The sequence below is a fragment of the Nycticebus coucang genome, chromosome 6 (genome assembly GCF_027406575.1).
Source record: "Nycticebus coucang isolate mNycCou1 chromosome 6, mNycCou1.pri, whole genome shotgun sequence".
Lineage (NCBI taxonomy): Eukaryota > Metazoa > Chordata > Mammalia > Primates > Lorisidae > Nycticebus > Nycticebus coucang.
The window spans coordinates 29,942,729-29,964,698 of record NC_069785.1 but is presented as its reverse complement, the minus strand read 5'-3'; the positions used below and the strand labels follow the sequence as shown (position 1 = coordinate 29,964,698).

The window sequence follows — 21,970 nt, the reverse complement described above, 5'->3', positions numbered from 1 at the left end:
GGTTCGAACCTGGCTCTGGCCAAACTGCAACAAAAAAATAGCTGGGTATTGTGGCGGGTGCCTGTAGTCCCAGCTACTTGGGAGGCTGAGGCAAGAGAATCGCCTAAGCCCAAGAGCTGGAGGTTGCTGTGAGCTGTAACGCCATGGCACTCTACCAAGGGCAACAAAGTGAAACTCTGTCTCTAAAAAAAACTCAGCAAACTGTTCAGTACAGTCTCCCAGCCTAAAATTCCTCGTCTTTTCTATAACTCCATCCTTTTTTTTTTTTTTTTTCCGTAGAGACAGAGTCTCACTGTACCGCCCTCCAGTAGAGTGCCGTGGCGTCACACAGCTCACAGCAACCTCTAACTCTCGGGCTTACGCGATTCTCTTGCCTCAGCCTCCCAAGTAGCTGGGACTACAGCCGCCCGCCACAACGCCCAGCTATTTTTTTGTTGCAGTTTGGCCGGGGCCAGGTTTGAACCCGCCACCCTCAGCATATGGGGCCGGCGCCCTACTCACTGAGCCACAGGCGCTAACTCCATCCTGCAGGGATGCACAGGGAAATGGCTCTATTCTCAGTTCTCAAACCTGTTCTTTCCCCTGCCTGCCCTGGCACTTGAAGTCACAAAGTATTCATGAAAGCATATTCAATATTAAGACAGCAAAAAATTCTAGAGCACCTTCTATGTGCCAGGCACTGTTGTAAGCACATTACAGAACAACCCTTTGAAGGAAGGTACCATTTTACGGAGGAAGAAACAAAGGCAGAAAGGTTAAGTATTTTGTCCAAGACCACACAGTAAATGATAATTGTATAACGTGTCTCTCATAGCAGCATAGACTTTTTGAACGATAAGGACTTTAGAAGTCACCTATTCCATGATTCTCAAACTTAAAAGTGCTTATGGATCACCTGGGGGATCTTGTTAAAATGAAGATTCTCTCTCGGCAAGTTTCTGAAATAGTACAGAGACTCTGTTCTTCTTACCAGCTTCTGGGTGATGCCATTGCTGCCAATCTGGGGAACATAGTTTGACTCACAAGGCCTTTGCCTAAACTCACCTGAAAACAACTTTGAAGAGAAATCAGAAAAGAGTGATGATCCCACATGAATCAAGGGCATCAGATTAGGAGAATTTCCTCCATGATTTGGACCAGGCTGAACATATGTCTAAACTGAGGTGGGTGAGATGGGAGTCTTTACCCAGAAGAAAGGAACAAACTTCAACAAATAAAATGAAATTATTGGGAACTCCCTCAAAGGAAAAAAACTGCAAGACAAAACAAGTGTTCTCATAGCAAATGCCAATGACCAGCTACAATGTGTGAGGACAGAAAGGACATCAAACACTAGAACAGAGTGAGCAACAAAGTAGACTGTACTTAGAAACATACAGCTAAGTCCACTTTATAAACAGCATGTGGTCCTTGAAACAACAGCATTGGGGCAATATAGCACTGGTACTAAGCACATAGTAGACTCTGGAGCCAGGGGTGCCTCTCAGTTTTTCATCTGATTGATTTTGTTTTGAGACAGAGTCTTACTTGATCTGGTGCCCTGACCAGAGTGTCATGGCCTCAGCCTAGTTCACAGCAAACTCAAACTCAAGCAGTCCCCCTGCCTCAGCCCCCTAAGTAGCTGCAACTATAGGCATGTGCCACCATGCCCAGCTAACTTTTCTATTTTTAGTTGAGATAGGGTCTACCTTTGCTCAGGCTGGTCTCACACTCCTGACCACAAGCTATTCTCTCACCTTGGCCTCCCAGAGCGCTAGAATTACAGGTGTGAGCCACCATGCTGGCCTATGAGTTTCTTCATTTGTAAGATGGGAATGCATACACCTCACAGTATTTTGGGAGGATTAAGAGTCAGTGGACAAAGCACTCAGAACTATGCCTGGCACTAATAACCATTTAATACATGTTAGCCATCATCACCTTTCCACTCTATAGTGATTACAGAGTAGACCCTGTAGGCCTATTATATTTTGACCACAGTTTAAAAAGGAAATGAGCAATACCAATCAAGTTTAGGACACAAAGAAAATGGAAAGAGGCAAAGAACTTGGGCTTCCAGGCACCTTTCTGGTATCTAAATGCATAGGGACAGAAAAGTGTTAACCTTAAAAGGATTTTCGGGCCAGATTACAGCTGCTCACACCTGTAATCCCAGCAATTTGGGAGATACAGGTAGGAGAATCACACCACTGCACTCCAACCTGGGCAATAGAGCAAGACCCTATCTCCAAAGTGGGGGAAAATATTTTTGTCAATTAGAACAAATTTGGGCTGCATGCACTTCAGCTCCATATAAATGATAAAATATATTAACATATTTTAATTAATCTTTATAAAAACAGCACAGATACAGAAAACCATACAAAACAAAGATACAGCTTAAAAACTGCTATAAAATGAACACCCTTGAAACCAACACCCAAGGAAAAAATAGAACTTTTCCAGATAACAACCCTACCTGTCATGGGCCTGTTGGGTCATTGAGAAATGACCCAACCAGTCATTTCTTTAATTAGTTACACAACCCTACCTCCCATGTTGACCCTCTCTATGACAGTCCCTCCCTCCTGCAATAAATATATAATATGGTGAGTAAAAATCACCTGCATTTTTTTGTAGTTTGATCCCCCAAATGTGGCTCCTTAGACATTATAGTTTAGCCTTGCCTATTTTTTGAAATTTCATGTCTTTTATATTCACTTGATCTTAGTCAAAAGGCCAAGTGATCACATCTTTATATATATATATATTTGAAACAAAGTCTCAAGCTGTCACCCATCAACCTCAAACTCTTAGGCTTAAGAGATTGTCTTGCCTCCGCCTCCCAGGTAGCTAGGTACAGGCACCCGCCACAACTCCTGGCTATTTTTTTTTTTTGTAGAGACAGAGTCTCACTTTATGGCCCTCAGTAGAGTGCCGTGGCCTCACACAGCTCACAACAACCTCCAACTCCTGGGCTTAAGCGATTCTCTTGCCTCAGCCTCCAGAGCAGCTGGGACTACAGGCGCCCGCCACAACGCCCGGCTATTTTTTGGTTGCAGTTTGGCCAGGGCCAGGTTTGAACCCACCACCCTCAGTATATGGGGCCGGCGCCCTACCAACTGAGCCATAGGAGCCGCCCACCTGGCTATTTTTTTGTTGTTGTTGCAGTTGTCATTGTTTTAGCTGGCCTGGACCAGGTTCAAACCTGCCAGCCTTGTAGTATGTGGCCGGCGCCCTACCCACTGAGCATGGGTGCCACCCACGTCTTTTATATTTTTATCAATCTATAGGTTCCCTCTCTGTTCCTTTCTTTTCTCTCACTTTAGCCATTGAAGAATCCACACCTAAATGTTCAATGCCTAAATTCATTAATTCACTAGGGATTGCAAAACACTCATATTTAAGTTCTCATATAGTCAGAATGTTTTTATAAAGGGATACTTCTCTTTATCTCCTATTTCATTACTCTGTATTATAGTTTACAATATGAACAGAAAAAAAACCTGGGGTGGCGCCTGTGGCTCAAGGAGTAGGGCACTAGCCCATATGCCGGAAGTGGCAGGTTCAAACCCAGCCCAGGCCAGCTAAGCAACAATGACAACTACAACAGAAAAATAGCTGGGTGTTGTGGCAGGCGCCTGTAGTCCCAGCTACTTGGGAGGCTGAGGCAAGAGAATCGCTTAAGCCCAAGAGTTGGAGGTTGCTGTGAGCTGAGACACCATAGCACTCTACTGAGGGTGACATAGTAAGACTCTGTCTCAAAAAAAAAAAAAAGAAGTAACCAATTAGTTACACACACAAAATTACAAACTCAAGATTTAAACATAGTGTTTAGACCGGGCACAGTGGCTCATACCTGTAATCCTAGCACTTGGGAGGCTGAGGCCAGTGGATTGCCTGGGCTAACAGGTTCAAGACCAACCAGAGCCACTGGATATTTCTCTAACAATAGCCAGGCATTGTAGAGGGCACCTGTAGTTCCAGCTACTTGGGAGGCTGAGGCAAGAGAATCACTTAAGCCCAGGAGTTTGAGGTTGCTATGAGCCGTAACACCACAGCACTCTACCAAGGGCTACAAAGTGAGACTCTGTCTCAAAAATAAATAAATAAATAGAGTGTTTACTAAATTATCCTTAACAGTGCACATATTGTTCCATCTTTGTCCACGGGAGCTAGGCCAAAAAGAGCTGAGTCCTTTTTACTTAAGAGCCACTGCTTGCGGTCGGGCGTGGTGACTCACGCTTGTAGTTCCAGCACTGTGGGAGGCCGAGGCTGGTGGATTGCCTGAGCTCAGAGGTTGGAGACCAGTATGAACAGCAGTGAGCCAGAGTAAGACCCCATCTCTAACATCAAAAACAGTGGGACAGAGCATCGCCAGAGGAAGAAGAAAATGAACAACAAAAAAGAGTACTTCAAACGAAGAATGAACAAGCAAGCTGAAATTAAAAAAAAAAAAGTCACTGCTTGCTTCCTTACTATCTGGTATGATAAGTTGTTCCATGTTCATCTTACTCATTTTTTTGCCCCAAACCTGGCAAAACCAGTCATTTCTCTAAGAAGCTTTGGTTTCTTTCAGTATTTTAAGAACATAATCTGGGTGCTAGGAGTATTCATTGAGACTGAAAAAGGTTATTGTTTGTAGACCTTTTTTTTTTTTTTTTTTGAGATAGTCTCACTTTGTTGCCGTTGGTAGAATGCTGTGGTGTTATAACTCACAGCAACCTCAAACTCTTGGCCTCAAGTGATCCTCTTGCCTCAGCCTCCTAAGTAGCTGGGACTACAGATACCTGCCACAACACCTGGCTTTTTTAGAGACATGGTCTCACTCTTGCTCAGGCTGGTTTCAAACTCCTGAACTCAAGCAATCCTCCTGCCTCAGCCTCCCAGTATGCTGGGATTACAGGCATGAGCCACGGGCCCAGCCCTGTTTCTAGACCTTTTTGATGGATAGAGGGGGGAAGATAAAATCTCATGAGTTCATACTGTGTTTTATTAAAAATCAGGGCTAAAGGGCTTTTACTTCTCCTATATTACCTCTATAGCTCTCACCCTCCACATACAAAAAGATCTTGGTATTTCTTTCCCTGCCTTCCTCCTCTCAAAAATCTAGTTTTTAAGGACACAAGACCTGATTATTGTGAGTATATATTAGTATAATTTCTAGTCAACATATTTTAAGTCCCTACATAAATGAGCACATTCCTCCCCCTCCATATGTCACAAGAAGACAATATAGAAACACAGGTATGTGCATCAATCGCTTCAGATGGCTGAACTGTCCCAGGAGCACCAGAGTGGGAGCTGGGGTGGGAGAGAGGCAGAAAGGGTTAGCTAGAGAATGAAAACTGCTTTCCTTCTCCTTCTCTCCAGCCCAGCCTGCCCTCTAGTGGAGATGCTAAAGAGCAGGAAACAGGCCAAGGCAGATCAGACAGGAAGTCAACTAGTTGACATTTATTTAGCAATTACAAGTAATGGTCCTAAAATGGTGCTTAAGGTAGAAAACCTCTCTGTAGCTTTAAGTGGCTTTAAGTATAGCTTGGGAGAGCGGAGACTGCCCAAATGAAAAGCATACAAACTGTAACCAAGCAACATGCCAAATTTCAAAATCAAAAGAGGAAAGGCCAAATGAGTGTATCAAAATGACAATTTTTTTTTTTTTTTGCAGTTTTTGGCCAGAGCTGGGTTTGAACCCACCACCTCCAGCATATGGGGCCAGCACCCTACTCCTCTGAGCCACAGGCACCACCCGACAACTAAATTTTTATTTATTTATTTATTTTTTAGAGACAAGAGTCTCACTTTGTCACCCTCGGTAGAGTGCCGTAGCATCACAGCTCACAGCAACCTCCATGGGCTTAGGCGATTCTCTTGCCTCAGCCTCCTGAGTAGCTGGGGCTACAGGTACCCACCACAACGCCCAGCTATTTTTTTTGTTCAGTTTGGTTAGGGCCGGGTTTGAACCTGCCACCCTCGGTGTAGGGGGCCTGCGCCCTACTCACTGAGACAGAGGTGCAGCCCTAAATTTTTTTTTTTTTTTTTTGCAGTTTTTGGCCGGGGCTGGGTTCGAACCTGCCACCTCCAGCATATGGGGCTGGCGCCCCACCCCTTTGAGCCACAGATGCTGCCCCCAACAACTGAATTTTTTTAATGCCATTTTATTTCTTTTTTTTTTTTTTTTTTTGTAGAGACAGAGTCTCACTTTATGGCCCTCGGTAGAGTGTGCTGTGGCCTCACACAGCTCACAGCAACCTCCAACTCCTGGGCTTAAGCGATTCTCTTGCCTCAGCCTCCCGAGTAGCTGGGACTACAGGCGCCCGCCACAACGCCCGGCTAATTTTTGGTTGCAGTTTGGCCAGGGCCGGGTTTGAACCCGTCACCCTCGGTATATGGGGCCGGCGCCTTACCGACTGAGCCACAGGCGCCGCCCCATTTTATTTCTTTCAATAGAACATATAGTATACCCCAAGATATAAACGCTTACATTTCAAAAAATATTACAGGTTACAAGTGACATGACCAGGTACATAGGTTTAAACACAAAGTTAATTAATGGATCTAGTTTATGAATGCTATTGCTGTGGCCCAGAAGGTTTACTCTCCCACTGCCCAAAAGAAAGCCAACGTCCAGGCGGTGCCTGTGGCTCAGTCGGTAAGGCGCCGGCCCCATATACTGAGGGTGGCGGGTTCAAACCCGGCCCCGGCCAAACTGCAACCAAAAAATAGCCGGGCGTTGTGGCGGGCGCCTGTAGTCCCAGCTACTCGGGAGGCTGAGGCAAGAGAATCACTTAAGCCCAGGAGTTGGAGGTTGCTGTGAGCTGTGTGAGGCCATGGCACTCTACCGAGGGCCATAAAGTGAGACTCTGTCTCTACAAAAAAAAAAAAAAGAAAGCCAACGTCCAGAGAAAGCAAGATTGAGCAAACAGTTCTACATAGTGCTAAGAGGGGAGATGGGAGAAATTCCTCAAATCCACCTCCCTGAGAACTGGGGAGACAGGGATTTTAAAGACAGTTTGGTGGGCATAGGATTAGGCCATCAGGATCTGCTAATTGGCTGGCTTTAGGGCAGAACCATCAGTCCTTTGATTTGGACTGCTGTCTATGTGGTCAATAACTGGAATGTGGGACCTTCGATGGAGGGTTCAAGACCAGTTGAGTCAGTTTCCTTGGTCTGGATAGGTCTGTTACTAAAATACAGGATCTGGAAGATATCTCAAAAACTACTCCTGCCTGGCACTGTGGGTCACACCTGTAAACCCGGCACGTGGGGAGACTGAAGCAGGTGGATTGCTTGATTCACGAGTTCAAAACCAGCCTAAGCAAGAGTGAGACCCTGTCTGTAAAAAATAGCCAGGTGTTGTGGTGGGCACCTGTAGTCCTCAGCTAGGACTACAGGTGCCCACCTGGGAAGCTGAGGCAAAAGGATTGCTTGAACCCAATCCTTTGAGGATGCTGTGAGCTATGATGCCATGGCACTCTACCCAGGGTGACCAAGTGAGATGCAGTCTCAAAAAATAAAAATAAAAATGCAAAACCTACTCCAGGGTAAAGAAGCAAAGGGAACAGTCATTATTATCAAGCAAATGGAAGGACAGTGGCTAATTATTGTCATTATTTTAGCTAAGCCTATTCCTTCACAGAGTTCTGGGGCTCTTACTCTAGTTCTGGCCTTGCACCCCTTCATCACTTTGTAAGGGCAGTTTCACTATGTTCTTTAGTGTTTGATTTGATGTTAAGGAGGACTCATTTTGGTCATAAAATCTCAAATTTTTTTTTTAAATTTACCATGACTTTTAGATATTTTATTCAATAATGTATATGTTCTGTATTACAAAGGCTTGTGTTAAGAAGACTTTATTTGGGGTTAAACTAGATTTGTAAGGAAGAGAAGAGGAAAGAGATAAACGAAAATTGATTATTAAGGAAGTTGAACAGTTTTGTTTTTCTGATCCTCAGGTGCTGGATATGATTATATTAATCATTTGTTCATGCTACACCTTTGTCATTGGTTCATGCAAGTCCTTCTCCATTTATTACTTTTTTTTTTTAGACATTTATTACTTGTTAATTAATGTAGTGATCCTGGATATTTTTATACCTTTTTTATGCAAAACTAAAACCATATTGTTTTTGTTTCACTGTGTGTCACCAGAAGCACTGGGTACCATTTTTTAAAAAACTTAACAATGTAGCTTGCACAATTTCCAACAGTATAAAAGTACAATAGAACCAGAGAAAAAGTGAAGGCTGTATCATACCTGCCTACTCAAGGAATCATGTTTGCAAAGCTGTTCCAGTTTTCAATATTCACTGTCATTGCTTTACTTTACTTTCATTTTCATGTTGTTAGCTTGCATTTGTGAACTATCACAGGCATTGCATGTTGCTGTTTTTCTAACAATTACTCTACATTAAGAAGAAATATACTTTATCAATTTCTCAAGCTATCTTATTCTCTGGTCTTGGCTATGCATATTTTTTATTGTGGTTAAATATATATAGTATTTATCATTTTAACCATTTATATATATAGAATTAAGTGGCATCACATACATATATTCACAATGTTATATAAAGAACACCAGTCTCTGTCTTCAAATCTTTTGATTATTCCCACAAATTCTGTACCCTTTAGCAAATAAAATAAATAAAAATTAAAAATTCTATACTCAATCAACAAAATCCCTCCCTTCTCTTATTCCCAGCCTATGGTAATTTGTATCAAAAATTCTGTCTCTATGAAATTGCTTTTTCTAGGTATCTCCTATAAGTGGAATCATAATATTTCCCTTTGGTGTCTGGCTTATTTCACTAAGCATAATGTCTTCAGTCTCCAACCATGTTATATTATTTATCAAAATTGCATTCCTTTTTATGGCTGAACCATGCACCATTTAGGGGTGTCCAACCTTTTTTCTTCTCTGCTGAATATTAGAAAAGTTGTCTTGGGCCATACTTTAAATACAGAAACACAAGGATCCCTGGGTAAAGCACTCTACCAGGGGCGACATAGTGAGACTCTGTCTCAAAAATAATAATAAAATTATATTTATATATATGACTACAACATCATAATATCTATACTATATGGACCATAATCTATCTTTTGTTTTTTATTATAATAGACATTTAAAGTAATACATCTGCAGATGAAATAATTCTTAAATTTTATGTTTAAAGTCTAACCATCTTCATAAAAATACTTTGAGGACCATTGTATCCATAGATTTCAACTATATGATTATTTCTTTGCCCATTCTTGTCTTTTCTTTCTTGAATAACCTCTTTTGGACATGGTTCAGGGTAGAATTTATCCTCTTCATATTTTGTCCACTATTCTTAAGAAGAACATTAATTTAGCAAATAAAATAAATAAAAATTAAAAATTCTATACTCAATTAACAAAAGATCTGCTGCCTTTGCCCCATGGTCAGCTCTAGTGCTTTCTTAATGCAAAACATCCTATCATTATAAAGGTTCTCAGGAAGCCTTCTATGGCTTCTTTCACATCTTTATTCTCATACATTGTATCATCTCGAATTAACCCAAGTTTATTGAATCCTGCAGCACTGTAATACCATTTTCAAATACCATCTGGCCACTGCCCCGATGCTGCAACAGCCGGCCTACCAACTATTTTGACCCAAGACCATAATCTATTTAACCAATCCTGTATTATAAGCTATCTGTATCTATTTTATTTCCAGTGTCCTGCTATTATTAATAATCGATATGTAGGAGGGATGCAGTGGCTCACATTTACAATCCTAGCACTCTGGGAGGCAGGTGGATTGCTTGAACTCAGGAGGTGGAAACCCCATCTCTACTAAAAATAGAAAAGCTAATCGGGCATTGTGGTGGGCATCTGTAGTCCCAGCTACTTGGGAGGCTGAGGCAAAAGGATTGTTTGAGCCCAAGAGTTTGAAGTTGCTCTGAGCTAAGATGATGCCATAGCACTCTACCCAGGGTGACAGAATGAGACTCTGTCTGAAAAAATAAGTAAATAAATATAATTTCTATATAAAATATAAATCAATATGTAGGTTCAGGCTAGATTCCTGGAAGTGTTATCACTAGGTCACAGTGCAAGGCTGTGATGAAGGGAGATTAGTAGATAGCTTCCCTCAGATAAGAAATTCTTCTGGGGAGGTGTAGAGGTGAAAATAAAGCATTTATAGGCATATTTGTTTGGCAGAAGTATAAGAAAATGAGTTAGCTGAAAAACAGACAATGAGGTGTGGAAATCTGTATTTGAATCAATGAGCAATAGTGAGCCACTTGTGGATTCTTAGGCGCTAAATCTCGTTAAGAGGAGGAGCATTCAGCATATCAACTGGTGGAGAGGCATGAAGTAATGAAAGTTTGATGTTGGGTAAGGAATGTGAAAATAACCTAGGGAGAATATAAATTGGGGGGGCCAAGGCAAGAGGATTGCTTGAGGCCAGGAATTCAAGACCAGCCTGGGCAAAATAGTGAGACCCCCATCTCTAAAAAAAAAAATATATTAACTGGAGGGCAGCGCCTGTGGCTCAAAGGGGTAGGGCGCCAGCCCCATGTGCTGGAAGTGGTGGGTTCAAACCCAGCCCCGCCAAGAACTGCAAAAAAAAAAAAAAAATAGCTAGATGTGATGGTGCCCATCTGTTTACTTGGGTGGCTGAGGCTGGATCACCTAAGCCCAGGAGTTGAAGATTACAATAACCTATGATTGTGCCAACACTCTATCCTGGCAACAGAGCAAGATCCTATCTCTAAAATAAAGGGAAAAAAAACTCAAATAATCAGCTATAGGACTTGAATTAAATTTAATCATTAAAAAAATGATTCTAATATTCCCAGCTAGATAACCCAAAACCACAGAATCTTAATGTCTCAATAAATATTAAAGCAATAAGGGATGGATAACCAGCAGACTACCTACAAAATTAGCACAGCCCAGTGCAAAATGAAATGCCAGGAGTTTGCTTAAAAATTACGAATTCTGTAGCTGGGCCCTTTGAGAGTTTAGTGGCATTTCTAGCGACCGAAATAACATAAAATTTGCCTAGGCCCTTGTTTGCGTGCATGTGTTAACCACTTACTTCCCGCCCAGCACCCCTTGTTCTCATAGTAATAATTAACTGCTGATATACTGTTTCTTTGTCAAACAAAAAGAGATAACTCCAAGGTCAGAAGGACAATCTGTGAGTTTGTTTTGCAGAAAGAAAAAATGCTCTCAAAAAAAAAAAAAAAAGTTGTGACTAGCTGCTGACACCCAGAGTCCGGTTACTCAAACTATTTTCTGAAAATGAAAACAATAGACTTTCCTCTTTGGTTCCCTAAAACTCACCCTCCCTTACTACCTGGCTGCATAAAAGCTCCCAACTTCATTCTTTTGTTAAGACATACGTAAGAGATTTTGCTTTCCCATTTTCTCTTTGGCCAAATCAAATGAACCTTTCTCTATCTCCAACAGTATTTTGCTTTGGCTTCACAAGCCCGCATTTGTGGTTCTACAATTCCAAGACGGTGACAGAAGCACAAAACCCAGTGACAGGCTCCGGTATAGTGGTTTAAAGACTAAGAAACGTCACCCAGAGGGCTGTCCACACCCTCGCCAGCACTAGGACAATGAGCCCCGGGGGGCCCCAAGGGAACCAAGGGCCTTCGCTCCTCTTTTTGCCCTCAGGTGGGAGGTAAGTGAAGCTCGCAACCTTTTTGAGGGAGTGTACACCGCGGGGCTGAAGTTCAGCTCGGACTCGGGGTCTTTGAGCCCGGCACAGCGAGGTCATTAGACCCACCAACCCCGCCACCCGGCCTGGACTAGAATCCCGAAACGTGGCAAGTCCCGGCCTTGGACTCGGCTAGTTACTCATAAATCCGCAGGAGGGGGTAGGAGGCGGAGCGCGTACACCCTACACTCACCACCGGGTACAGACCGGCACCCAGAGGATAGCGTGCCTAAGGGAAGGTCTGAAAATCCCGGACAGCCAAGGGAGCGTCTGATGGAACAGGAAAAGCGCCTCACGGTCGATGCACATATTAGGGGACGTCCGCAAAGTATCCAGAGATGGTAAGAGGATGTTTAGAAAGGGCAGACCCCCCACATGAACTAGGCTTCCAAAGCTAAACCCGAAAGGAAGATTTGGAGGTCTATCTCTATAGGTGACACTAGGCACCCCTTAGAGCAGGACAGACTGGAGATGTAGCCAGCGAAAAGAGAACACCTCCAGCCGGGCGGGAGGGTAAGAGGTGTTGGGGGAAAGAGGCTCCTGGGCACTGTCTGAAAAGTACGAAGCCAACTGATCTTTAGGGACCGACGGTAAATTATGTCCTTTGCTAAAATACCTCTCAGTAGCGAACCACCGACCGTCTCCTAGGTCAGCCCCGCCTCCCAGCTATTAAGTATAGTTACGTGGTCTCTGATCCCGGAAGCTGCCAGTTCCTTTTACTGTTCCCCACCTAGAGTGAACGGTTCTCCAAGGGTGCGCACTTTCTCCTCCCCTCCTACCCCTCACAAACTTTCTCCCGCCCACCTATCAATCACGGTGCACCGCTGTCCAGTTGGCTGGCGGTCGGCAGCGTCGGATGACGTCTACAGCCCGCCGGCCTGGAAGCCGGGAAGTGCGTGACGAAAAGGCGCGTGAAGGAGGAGCGGTTGGCTGACGCTGTGGCGGCAGTCGATGTAAACAAGACCTCGCGCTACTGAGGGCCTAGCTACGGCTTCTGGCTGGTGGGTGGTCTCGCGTGGGGCGGTAACTGCCGGCTCCAGTGGGAGGTGCTTCTCGGCTTCCTTGCCTTCTTTGGCGTACACACCCCCAGTACACCACGTGGGCGTGAGGTAAAGAAGGAGGGGGAGTTAGGACGAATTCTAACTTCATTGGCTGTACCTGCTGCCGTCTCTCCAAAAGGCGCTCTCTGGTTGGTCGGTATGATGTTGGGCGGGGTGTCTTTGAGTCCTAAAGCTTATGATTGGCTAGATGAGATAAGCTAATGAAGCGCTTTCTTCCGCTAGGGGTTTTGATTGGTCAGCCAAAAAAGGTTACCTGGGAGTCCAGCACCTCCCCACACCTCTCGGGCTCCCTGCCCTGGGACTTTGATTAGGTGAGTTTGGGGTAGAAACTGAGAAATTCCTCTTAGACGGATTCTCACTGGTGAGCTAGGGTAGCGCCCTAGGCTTCACTCTGCTTTCTTTGCTTCACAGGATTGGGGAAAGGTTTGTGTTTCCAACGTCTTGGGAGTTGTCATAGGCTACAGAAAAGGGATCTCAGTCCCTAGAAAGGGCAACCCTCCTAGAGCTACTACCCCATTTCAGGAGAACCTGGTATTCCTAGAGCAGGCTTTACTTTCACCAAACCCAAGGAGGTAACAAGAGGAGCCCCTGCACAGGACCTAAGGATGCTGTGACCAGAAGATGGGATCACGGAATAGCAGCAACGCAGGATCCGGGTCCGGAGACCCCTCCGAGGGTTTGTCCCGAAGAGGGGCTGGCCTGCGACGGAGTGAAGAAGAGGAAGAGGAGGATGAAGATGTGGATCTGGCCCAGGTACTGGCCTATCTCCTCCGCAGGTAACTTACTCTGGTGTGACCCCACCAGATGACATTACGTCCCTTGATCCCAACTCCGGGCAGAAAAATTAGAGGATAGGCAATGGGATCAGCCCAGGACAGCTGTTCTGTTTGAGCAGGACAGTCTCTTTGTACTGAGCACCCATGGCACTCAGTTCCATATCCAGTAAATCTTCTTGCCAAGGGAGGGTCTCCAAGAGGACCCACTCTTGTGTTGAAGGAGCTGTTCAGGTGAGCCTCTCTAGCTATGACTACACAAATGTAATATACTTTCCAAGTAAGTTTTAAAAAGGGCACCTGGAGGTAGTAATACGAGGGGATGAGGAATAGGGGAAGTGGGTGTTGAACTTCAGTAAAACTACTGACATGTGATAGGAGGCCATGTTGATTTACTTGAAAAACAAGTTTAAATTGACCCAACTCTAACCTGTTTTTGAGGAAAGAATGCCCTGAAGGCAGTGACCACCAGAAATTGGCTGGAAAAGGGTGAAGCTGGCTTTGTTTCTTTGCTTATGGCTCCTAGGAGAGAAGATGAGTTTGGGGATCCCTTCAGAATATTGTGGTTTGGTTTTGTTGGGGTTTTTTTTGTTTTGTTTTTTTTTTTAAGAGGAAGGGTCTCAATGTGTTGTCCAGGCTGGAGTGCAGTGGCTATTCACAGGTGCAATCATAGCACACTACTGCCTCAGACTCCTGGGCTCAAGGGATCCTCTTGCTTCAGCTTCCTGAATAGCTGGGACTACAGGTGTGTGCTGTTGTACTGCCTGTAGTGAATGTTATATTCTATGCTGGACTCAGGCAGAGGCTTACAAGAGAGTGCTGGCAGAATTTTCAGCTCTCTGAGAAGTCAACTTAGTAGGTCTGTCAACCTTTGCATTATGCTGGGGTTCACTACTCTTGCTCTAAGAGTAAGAATCAGTTTCCTACTGTGTCTTATAGGAAACTGAAAATAACAGCCAAGGTCCAGTCAGCTTCAAACCTCAAAGTGAGGCCCCAGTGATCTAAGAGCTAAATAGCTATTACTCTGAATTTGGTTGGTCTGGGGAAAGGGGTCTCCTCCTTTATAATGTGGGGGTCTCTTTACAGAGGCCAAGTAAGGTTGGTACAGGGAGGAGGTGCAGCAAATTTACAACTCATCCAGGCCCTCTCGGACTCAGAAGAAGAGCATGACAGTGCTTGGGATGGTCGTCTTGGGGATCGATACAACCCACCTGGTAAGAGGAAAGGCAAATCAAGACCCTAACATTCGGCTGTGTGATGTGACTCATGCCTGTAATCCTAGCACTCTGGGATTGCCTGAGCTCAGGAGTTCGAGAACAGCCTGAGCAAGAGTGTGACTCCATCTCTAACCATAGCCGGGTGCTGTGGTGGGGGCCTGTAGTTCCAGCTACTTGGGAGGCTGAGTCAAGAGAATCACTTGAACCCAAGAATTTGAGGTTGCTGTGAGCTAAGATGCCACGGCATTCTACCAAGGGTGACCAAGTGAGACTCTGTCTCAAAAAAATAAATAAATAAGACCCCTAATGTCGGGAGACTTTCATTAGAAAACCGTTATTTTACCGGCGGTGCCTGTGGCTCAAGGAGTAGTGCGCCGGTCCCATATGCTGGAAGTGGTGGGTTCAAACCTAGCCCTGGCCAAAAACCAAAAAAAAAAAAGAAAACGGTTATTTTGGTGAAGAATGGTAGGTTAAATTGAAAGATAAGCTAATTTAGGGGATGAGGGTGTCCTTACACCTCCAATATATTCAGCCACTGAGTGGGCTTGGGTATAGTTCCTCTAACTGTCCTTTGAGGCTAGAAGACCCACTATGAAACTTCTGTCCACTTCTACTCACAGTGGACACAACCCCTGACACCCGGGAGCTGGAATGCAATGACATCAAGACACAAGTGGAATTGGCCACAGGGCGGCTGGGGCTTAGGCGGGTAGCCCAGGAGCACAGCTTTCCTCGAATGTTGCACCAGGTAGGCCTCTCCAGCTTTGGCCACCCTGGCTGCAGCCTGACCAAGGCAGCCAAAAGCTCTTCCAGCCCCAAAGAAAAAGGAAGTAAACTTTCAAGGAAGCCTCAAGTGCTGAGGCTGGAAAGTTAGCCAGCCTGCATCAGAGGTCTATGTGTGATGTCCATTTCTGTAGCAAGAGCAATATCTTTCGAGGAGGGGGCTTGATGTGACTAAAGTGGCCCTCTGTTTATGCTAGCAATATTCCCCAATCCCTTCCATTTAGAGAGAACGGGGCCTCTGCCATCAGGGAAGCTTCTCCCTCGGAGAACAGTCTCAAGTGATGTCTCAGTGAGTATGGGGCTCGGTGGAGAGACTTTAAGGGCCAAATAGGTCTTATCTACTAAACTTTGAAGGGGTAGATGTTAAAGGAGCCTCAGAGACACTAATGTTAGGTTAAGTGGGTTTGAAATTTTGAGAGTACTCAAAGTGGAAAAGTATAGAAATTTAGAGGATGGTGAAATAGATGAAAAACAAGGAATTATACACAAAGCCAAAAGGAAAGACTGCACTGTACTGACATTTCACCTCTCTAGCATTCTGCTAATTGGGACACTCCTCATCCTGAGCTCCTCTTACCCTCACTTTCCTTCTGCTTCTCTAGCTTCTTGCCCAATGATCTGGGCTTCATTGATACCTACTCTCAGAAGGCTTTCTGTGGCATCTACAGCAAAGATGGTCAAATCTTCATGTCTGCTTGCCAAGGTACCAGAACCTGCTCATATAAAGCGCCTTTGCCTGGAACAAGGAAAGTTTCCCTTTGCCGAAGCTAGAAATACCTACACCTGGAGAGCTCTGACCTGTCTCAGGGATATTTAGCCAGAACATGTTGCCCATGATAATAGGACAGAATCCATAAATGCACTGAATGAGAGAGGTATGATCTAGAAGAATACAAAGATGGTGTTCCCTAATTCTGCCTGATCCGTACTTATACAGACCAGACAATCCGACTGTATGACTGCCAGTATGGCCGCTTCCATAAATTCAAGAGCATTAAAGCCCGGGATGTAGGCTGGAGTGTCCTGGATGTGGCCTTTACCCCTGATGGGAACCACTTCCTCTACTCCAGCTGGTCTGATTACAGTGAGTATACACCAGATTTCTGTTCTCTAGCCTGGGACCAGAGGTCTCTATGTGCCTGTCTCCTCTGAGCTCGGACTCCACACTTTGTCCTGGGAAAATCACTGCCAAGGTGTTCTAACATCCTTGTCTGCTCTGTCTGTTCCCTAGCTTCATTTCCACTCTCCTTCGCCCATCCCTGAAAGTTTCTTATTTCTCTTCTTTTAGTTCACATCTGCAATATCTACGGGGAGGGAGACACACACACTGCACTGGACCTAAGGTACTGACTTCCTTTTCTGAGATCATCAGAAACTTCTCAGGGAAAGCTCTGCAGGAGCAAACCTCTTGGGCTGGACGTCCTGCTTAGAGGAGTATACTGCTGGCAAGTTTCTCTATGTGGATTCCTGGGAGGGAATCACCCATTCTCTCAGCCAGAGGACAAGGGTAAAACTGACACTACAGGATTATTTCTGGGTTCTCCCTAAAGTGACCCACATTCTGGCACATGTTAGCAGGACCTCTTTTTCCCTAAGGGTGTGCCTTATCATCCTCATCAGAGTTTATGGTAGATTAACAAATGCTAAAGGAAAGGGATTGCCTCTTAGCAGGATTTCTTGGTGGGACTCCCTAAAGCATATATAATGTCCGTCTTTTCAGTCCTGGCTCCAGCACCTCCTTATGCCCTCCCTTTCAGGGCCAGGGATGGCTGCCTCTGTGTCTTAGACTGAGAGCAGAACCAGTATACTCTTCAGGTACTGCTCATGAGACTTAGACCTTAACTTCCTACTTTGCTTTGTTCAGGCCAGATGAGCGTCGCTTTGCTGTCTTCTCCATTGCTGTCTCCTCAGATGGACGAGAAATTCTAGGAGGGTGAGTGTTTATGGGGTTGTCTCCCTCATTTCATGAAACGGGGGTCCTTCCAGAGATCAGCTCTGCTGGTACAGAGACTATACAGACAGCTGTGGGAAACAACTAACCCTTCTCCAAGGTTAAGCTTTACAAGTTGGCTTTACCTCTTGCTCTCCATTTCCCCAGCACAAGATGGGAGGTCTTAAGCCTCCTTGAAATCACAGCCAACTCCTGCTCCACTTCCTATGTAAGAACAACAAGGCATTGCTCCTTAGCAGGACTTTTTAGTGGGACTCCCTACAGTTTATATAATGTTGGTCTATTCAATCCTGGCTCCAGCATCTCTTTATGCCCTCCCTTTCAGGGCCAATGATGGCTGCCTCTATGTCTTTGACCGAGAACAGAATCGGCGCACCCTTCAGGTACTGCTTATGAGACTTAGAGCTTCTGCCTCCTGGTTTTTGGCCTATTATAAGACCTGGAAAGAGCACCGGGTGCGGTAGCTCATGCCTATAATCTTAGTACTCTGGGAGGCTGAAGCAGGAGGATCCTTTGAGCTCAGGAGTTTGAGGCCAGCCTGAGCAAGAGCAAGAGCAAGACCCCATCTTTACAGAAAAATAGAAAAATTAACTGGGCTTTGTGGTGAGCACTTTTAGTCCCAGCTACTTGGGAGGCTGAGTCAGGAAGATCACTTGAACCCAGGAGTTTGAGGTTGCTGTGAGTTAGGCTGACACCCTAGCGTTGTAGCCTGGGTAACAGAGTGAGACTCTGTCTCAAAAAAAAAAAAGAACTCAAGTATCTTGGCCTTCTTCCCTAGATTGAGTCCCATGAGGATGATGTGAATGCAGTGGCCTTTGCTGATATAAGCTCCCAAATCCTGTTCTCTGGGGGTGATGATGCCATCTGCAAAGTGTGGGATCGACGCACCATGCGGGAAGATGACCCCAAGCCCGTGGGTGGACTGGCTGGACACCAGGATGGCATCACCTTCATTGATAGCAAGGTGGGTGGGGTGGTAGGACTGCACAGTTAGGTTACTGAGGCTCTGGTTGTTCAGGCATGAAAGCGGGCTGGTATGGGAACTTGACAAGCTCATAATTAGCAGGAGTCTGCAAGAGCTGAAGTTTAGGAAAGGAGCTTAAGCCAGGAAACATGGATTCCATCTATACCCACTACTCCTCAAGGAGTGCAGAAGGGCTTTCTGTATAAAAAATGTAGAAGATTTTTTAATCCGAGATAGAATAGGAAATCCCGCCAGGGCCCTTGGCCAAGAAAGGAAAAAACCTAGCCAGGTGTTAGGATCTGAGGCAGAACATCGAAGTAAGCTCAAGTGGCAAGTAGTCGGAGAACTAGACTTCTTTCCCTCAACTAAAGAGTAGCCCCTAGACTGACAGGCAGGCACTGACATGTGTAGCCTCTGCTGCGTCAGTATCCATTTTTGGATTCACAGGGTGATGCCCGATATCTCATCTCCAACTCCAAAGATCAAACCATCAAGCTCTGGGATATACGACGCTTTTCCAGCCGGGAAGGCATGGAAGCCTCACGCCAGGCTGCCACACAGCAAAACTGGGACTATCGCTGGCAGCAAGTGCCCAAAAAAGGTGAGAGTGGAAGTAAAACTGAGGCCTGAAGAGTTAAGATTCAGGGATGGTAACTGAAATACTTACCACTGGTAGGGCCTGGCGTGGGCACAATGAGTTTGTCTATACCCCTATAGTCCTAGAGCCCTCCTCTAGAACCCCCTTGGCCAGGCATTAACTCTTTATTTTCTGAACCATGAGGATGGTCATGAGTTCCTAGGTTTGGGGCCTGGGAGTTACTCAGAAAAAAACAATACAAAAGCATTTCAGTGTCATAATAACTAGCAGGGTCATATTGGTGACTGTCAACTTTTAGGTGGGGAAAGAGACACCAGCTGAAGGGCTGGGAAAAGCAATTGTCTCTGAGCATAATCTTTGCTAAGGGCAGGTAGTACAGGGCAATTCAGAAGCAGACTCCCTAACCTAGTGCTCTTCTTGCTTCCCTATCCAGCTTGGCGGAAGCTGAAGCTCCCAGGAGACAGCTCCTTGATGACCTACCGGGGCCACGGAGTGCTGCATACCCTTATCCGCTGCCGATTCTCTCCTGCCCACAGCACTGGCCAGCAGTTCATCTACAGTGGCTGTTCCACTGGCAAAGTGGTTGGTAAGGATTATTTCAGAACAAGAGGCGTGGGAAGGGCAAGGGTGTTTCTGTGGCATTCATCTATAAACTGCCAGGGACCACCTTGAAAGCCCAATGACAACAGGTAAAATTTAATTTAGTTTGAAATAGGGGAGGTTTAAATAGAGAAATAGAAAGCATTCTGTTCATCAGCATTTTAAATTAAGGAAAGGAACATAGAATTCTAGTCAGTAAATATAATAGATTACCAAAAATATAGTCAGTTCTGTTTTTTAGCCCATCAAGGGAAGAGGTTGCAGATGAAAGGTAGGAGGGAACAGAGACATAAAAATGCCGCAAGAAGGGTGGCGCCTGTGGCTCAGTGAGTAAGGCGCTGGCCCCATATACCGAGGGTGGCGGGTTCAAACGCAGCCCCGGCTGAACTACAACCAAAAAATAGCTGGGCGTTGTAGCCGGCGCCTGTAGTCCCAGCTGCTTGGGAGGCTGAGGCAGGAGAATCGCTGAAACCTAAGAGCTAGAGGTTGCTGTGAGTCCTGTGACATCATGGCACTCTACTGAAAGCGGTAAAGTGAGACTCTGTCTCTACAGAAAAAAAAAAAAAATGCCACAAGAAGACAGCTGCGTGTAGTAAAGAACATTCAGCCACTGAAGCAGGAGGAATGCACAAAAAGAAACACAAGCTCAGCTACAAAGTTAAGGATCCTAAGGCAGCGCCATGCTTAGTGAACACTCAGCTAGAGACCCATGGCAAAAAAGAGGAAGATGCATCCTGTCTTGGTAAAAGCTTAAAAGCTACTGCATTTTCTTTTTTTTTTTTTTTTTTTTGTGGAGACAGAGTCTCACTTTATGGCCCTTGGTAGAGTGCCGTGGCATCACACAGCTCACAGCAACCTCCAACTCCTGGGCTTAAGCGATTCTCTTGCCTCAGCCTCCCGAGTAGCTGGGACTACAGGCGCCTGCCACAACGCCCAGCTATTTTTTAGTTGCAGTTCAGCTGGGGCCGGGTTTGAACCCACCACCCTCGGTATATGGGGCTGGTGCCTTACCAACTGAGCCACAGGCGCCGCCCGCTACTGCATTTTCTTAACTGTAAGCCCCGTGAAATTTAGCTAAGGGCCTAAGATAGCTGCATCCTACTAGACCATATCCTCAACCCAAAGTAGGGAAAGGAACAGGGGAAAGAAACAAATAACACAGGCCTCTGGTGTGGGCTTTGCTCCCATGAGAAAGTGGGAAGTTGTCTGAGAGGCAGGTCACTAGTGCCACTTGGAGAAAAACGAGGGATAGCTTAAAGGCCCTGTGGCAGCCCTTCTCTACTCTGGCCTTTCCTGGACAGTGTATGACCTCCTCAGTGGCCACATTGTGAAGAAGCTGACTAACCACAAGGCCTGTGTGCGTGATGTCAGTTGGCACCCTTTTGAAGAGAAGATGGTCAGCAGCTCGGTGAGGTTGCAAGGGGGTTGGGAGCCTGGCATGTGTCTGGGGCTTGGATCTGGGAGGGGACAGTACCCCCTGACTACTCGCCACTTTTGTCCTGCAGTGGGACGGGAACCTGCGTCTGTGGCAGTACCGCCAGGCTGAGTACTTCCAGGATGACATGCCAGAGTCCGAGGAATGCCCCAGTGCCCCAACCCCAATATCCCACTCCTCTACAGCCTTTTCCTCACCCCAGTAGATTTGACCTCCAGCCCCACACAGGGTGAACCTCTTGATAAGTGCTCTGCCTTCTCTTCCCTTTCTCCTTTTTGGGGAATGTTTGGAGGAATCACTGGCATTGGATCAAGCAAAACAGAATCCTAGGCTCTGAGTCCCAGCTGAGCCATGGAAGATCCTCCCCTCGGGGTAGAGTGGTCTCCTTGTGCACTCAGACCCGTTTGGCTTGGATTCCTATCTCTGGCCAGGGTCTGGCAGGACTGCCATTATCTGGGGTGTGGCCTCTGCCAGCAAGAGAACTGTCTCGAGTGTTTTTAATCATGTTTGAATATTAGGTGTTTGTTCCTAGAGTGGATGCCTGAGGCCAGGTCTGAACAGACCTGTCAGCCAGGCCTTGCCCAGGTCTTCATCTTGAAGATTAGACTGGCCAATTAGAGGATCAGGTGTCCTGGTCTTTCTTCCTGAGGTCTTTAGGGGAGGGCAGGATGAGTAAGGGTATTTACTCAGCACCCTCATGGAATGGGGATTATGTTTTCTCTCATGTCTGGGTCTTGGGGGTAGGATGGGCCATGATGTGAGAGACAGGAATCTCCAGAACTTCCTTGAGACCCCACACAGAACCCTCTGGGCTAAAAGCCCACAGTTTTAAGAAAGAACGTTGAAGTAGGATTCCATCCTCTCACTGACTGGCTCCCTCAATAAACTCTTTGTGGGAACC

General features: G+C 45.6%; 2 protein-coding genes across 9 annotated transcripts in view; one reads left to right on the top strand and one right to left on the bottom strand.

Annotated features, from left to right (window-relative positions):
* The window catches only part of NRL (neural retina leucine zipper), a 38,473-nt gene extending 25,864 nt beyond the window's left edge, over window positions 1–12,609 (bottom strand). The window contains exon 1 of one of the 2 annotated variants that reach the window (XM_053596057.1): window positions 12,492–12,609. The gene's annotated coding sequence lies outside the window, so the exon portion shown is untranslated. The remainder of the gene's footprint in view (window positions 1–12,491) is intronic. The other variant, XM_053596058.1, reaches the window with a different exon arrangement.
* A 334-nt stretch (window positions 12,610–12,943) lies between these two features.
* Window positions 12,944–21,970, top strand: DCAF11 (DDB1 and CUL4 associated factor 11). Of its 7 annotated transcripts, none has more exons than XM_053596050.1 (16): window positions 12,944–13,059; window positions 13,318–13,524; window positions 14,132–14,266; window positions 14,608–14,735; window positions 15,359–15,486; window positions 15,746–15,810; window positions 16,124–16,224; window positions 16,459–16,605; window positions 16,810–16,864; window positions 17,386–17,454; window positions 17,798–17,855; window positions 18,251–18,436; window positions 18,884–19,037; window positions 19,468–19,620; window positions 20,936–21,042; window positions 21,140–21,970. In XM_053596050.1, exons 2-16 carry the CDS (start codon window positions 13,370–13,372, stop codon window positions 21,272–21,274), a joined length of 1,776 nt encoding a protein of 591 aa, XP_053452025.1. In that variant the 5' UTR covers window positions 12,944–13,059; window positions 13,318–13,369; the 3' UTR covers window positions 21,275–21,970. The 7 variants fall into 7 exon arrangements, with proteins under 7 accessions (XP_053452025.1, XP_053452024.1, XP_053452026.1 ...); XM_053596049.1 differs by having other exon boundaries at window positions 12,956–13,059; window positions 13,295–13,524; XM_053596051.1 differs by having other exon boundaries at window positions 12,970–13,059; window positions 13,345–13,524.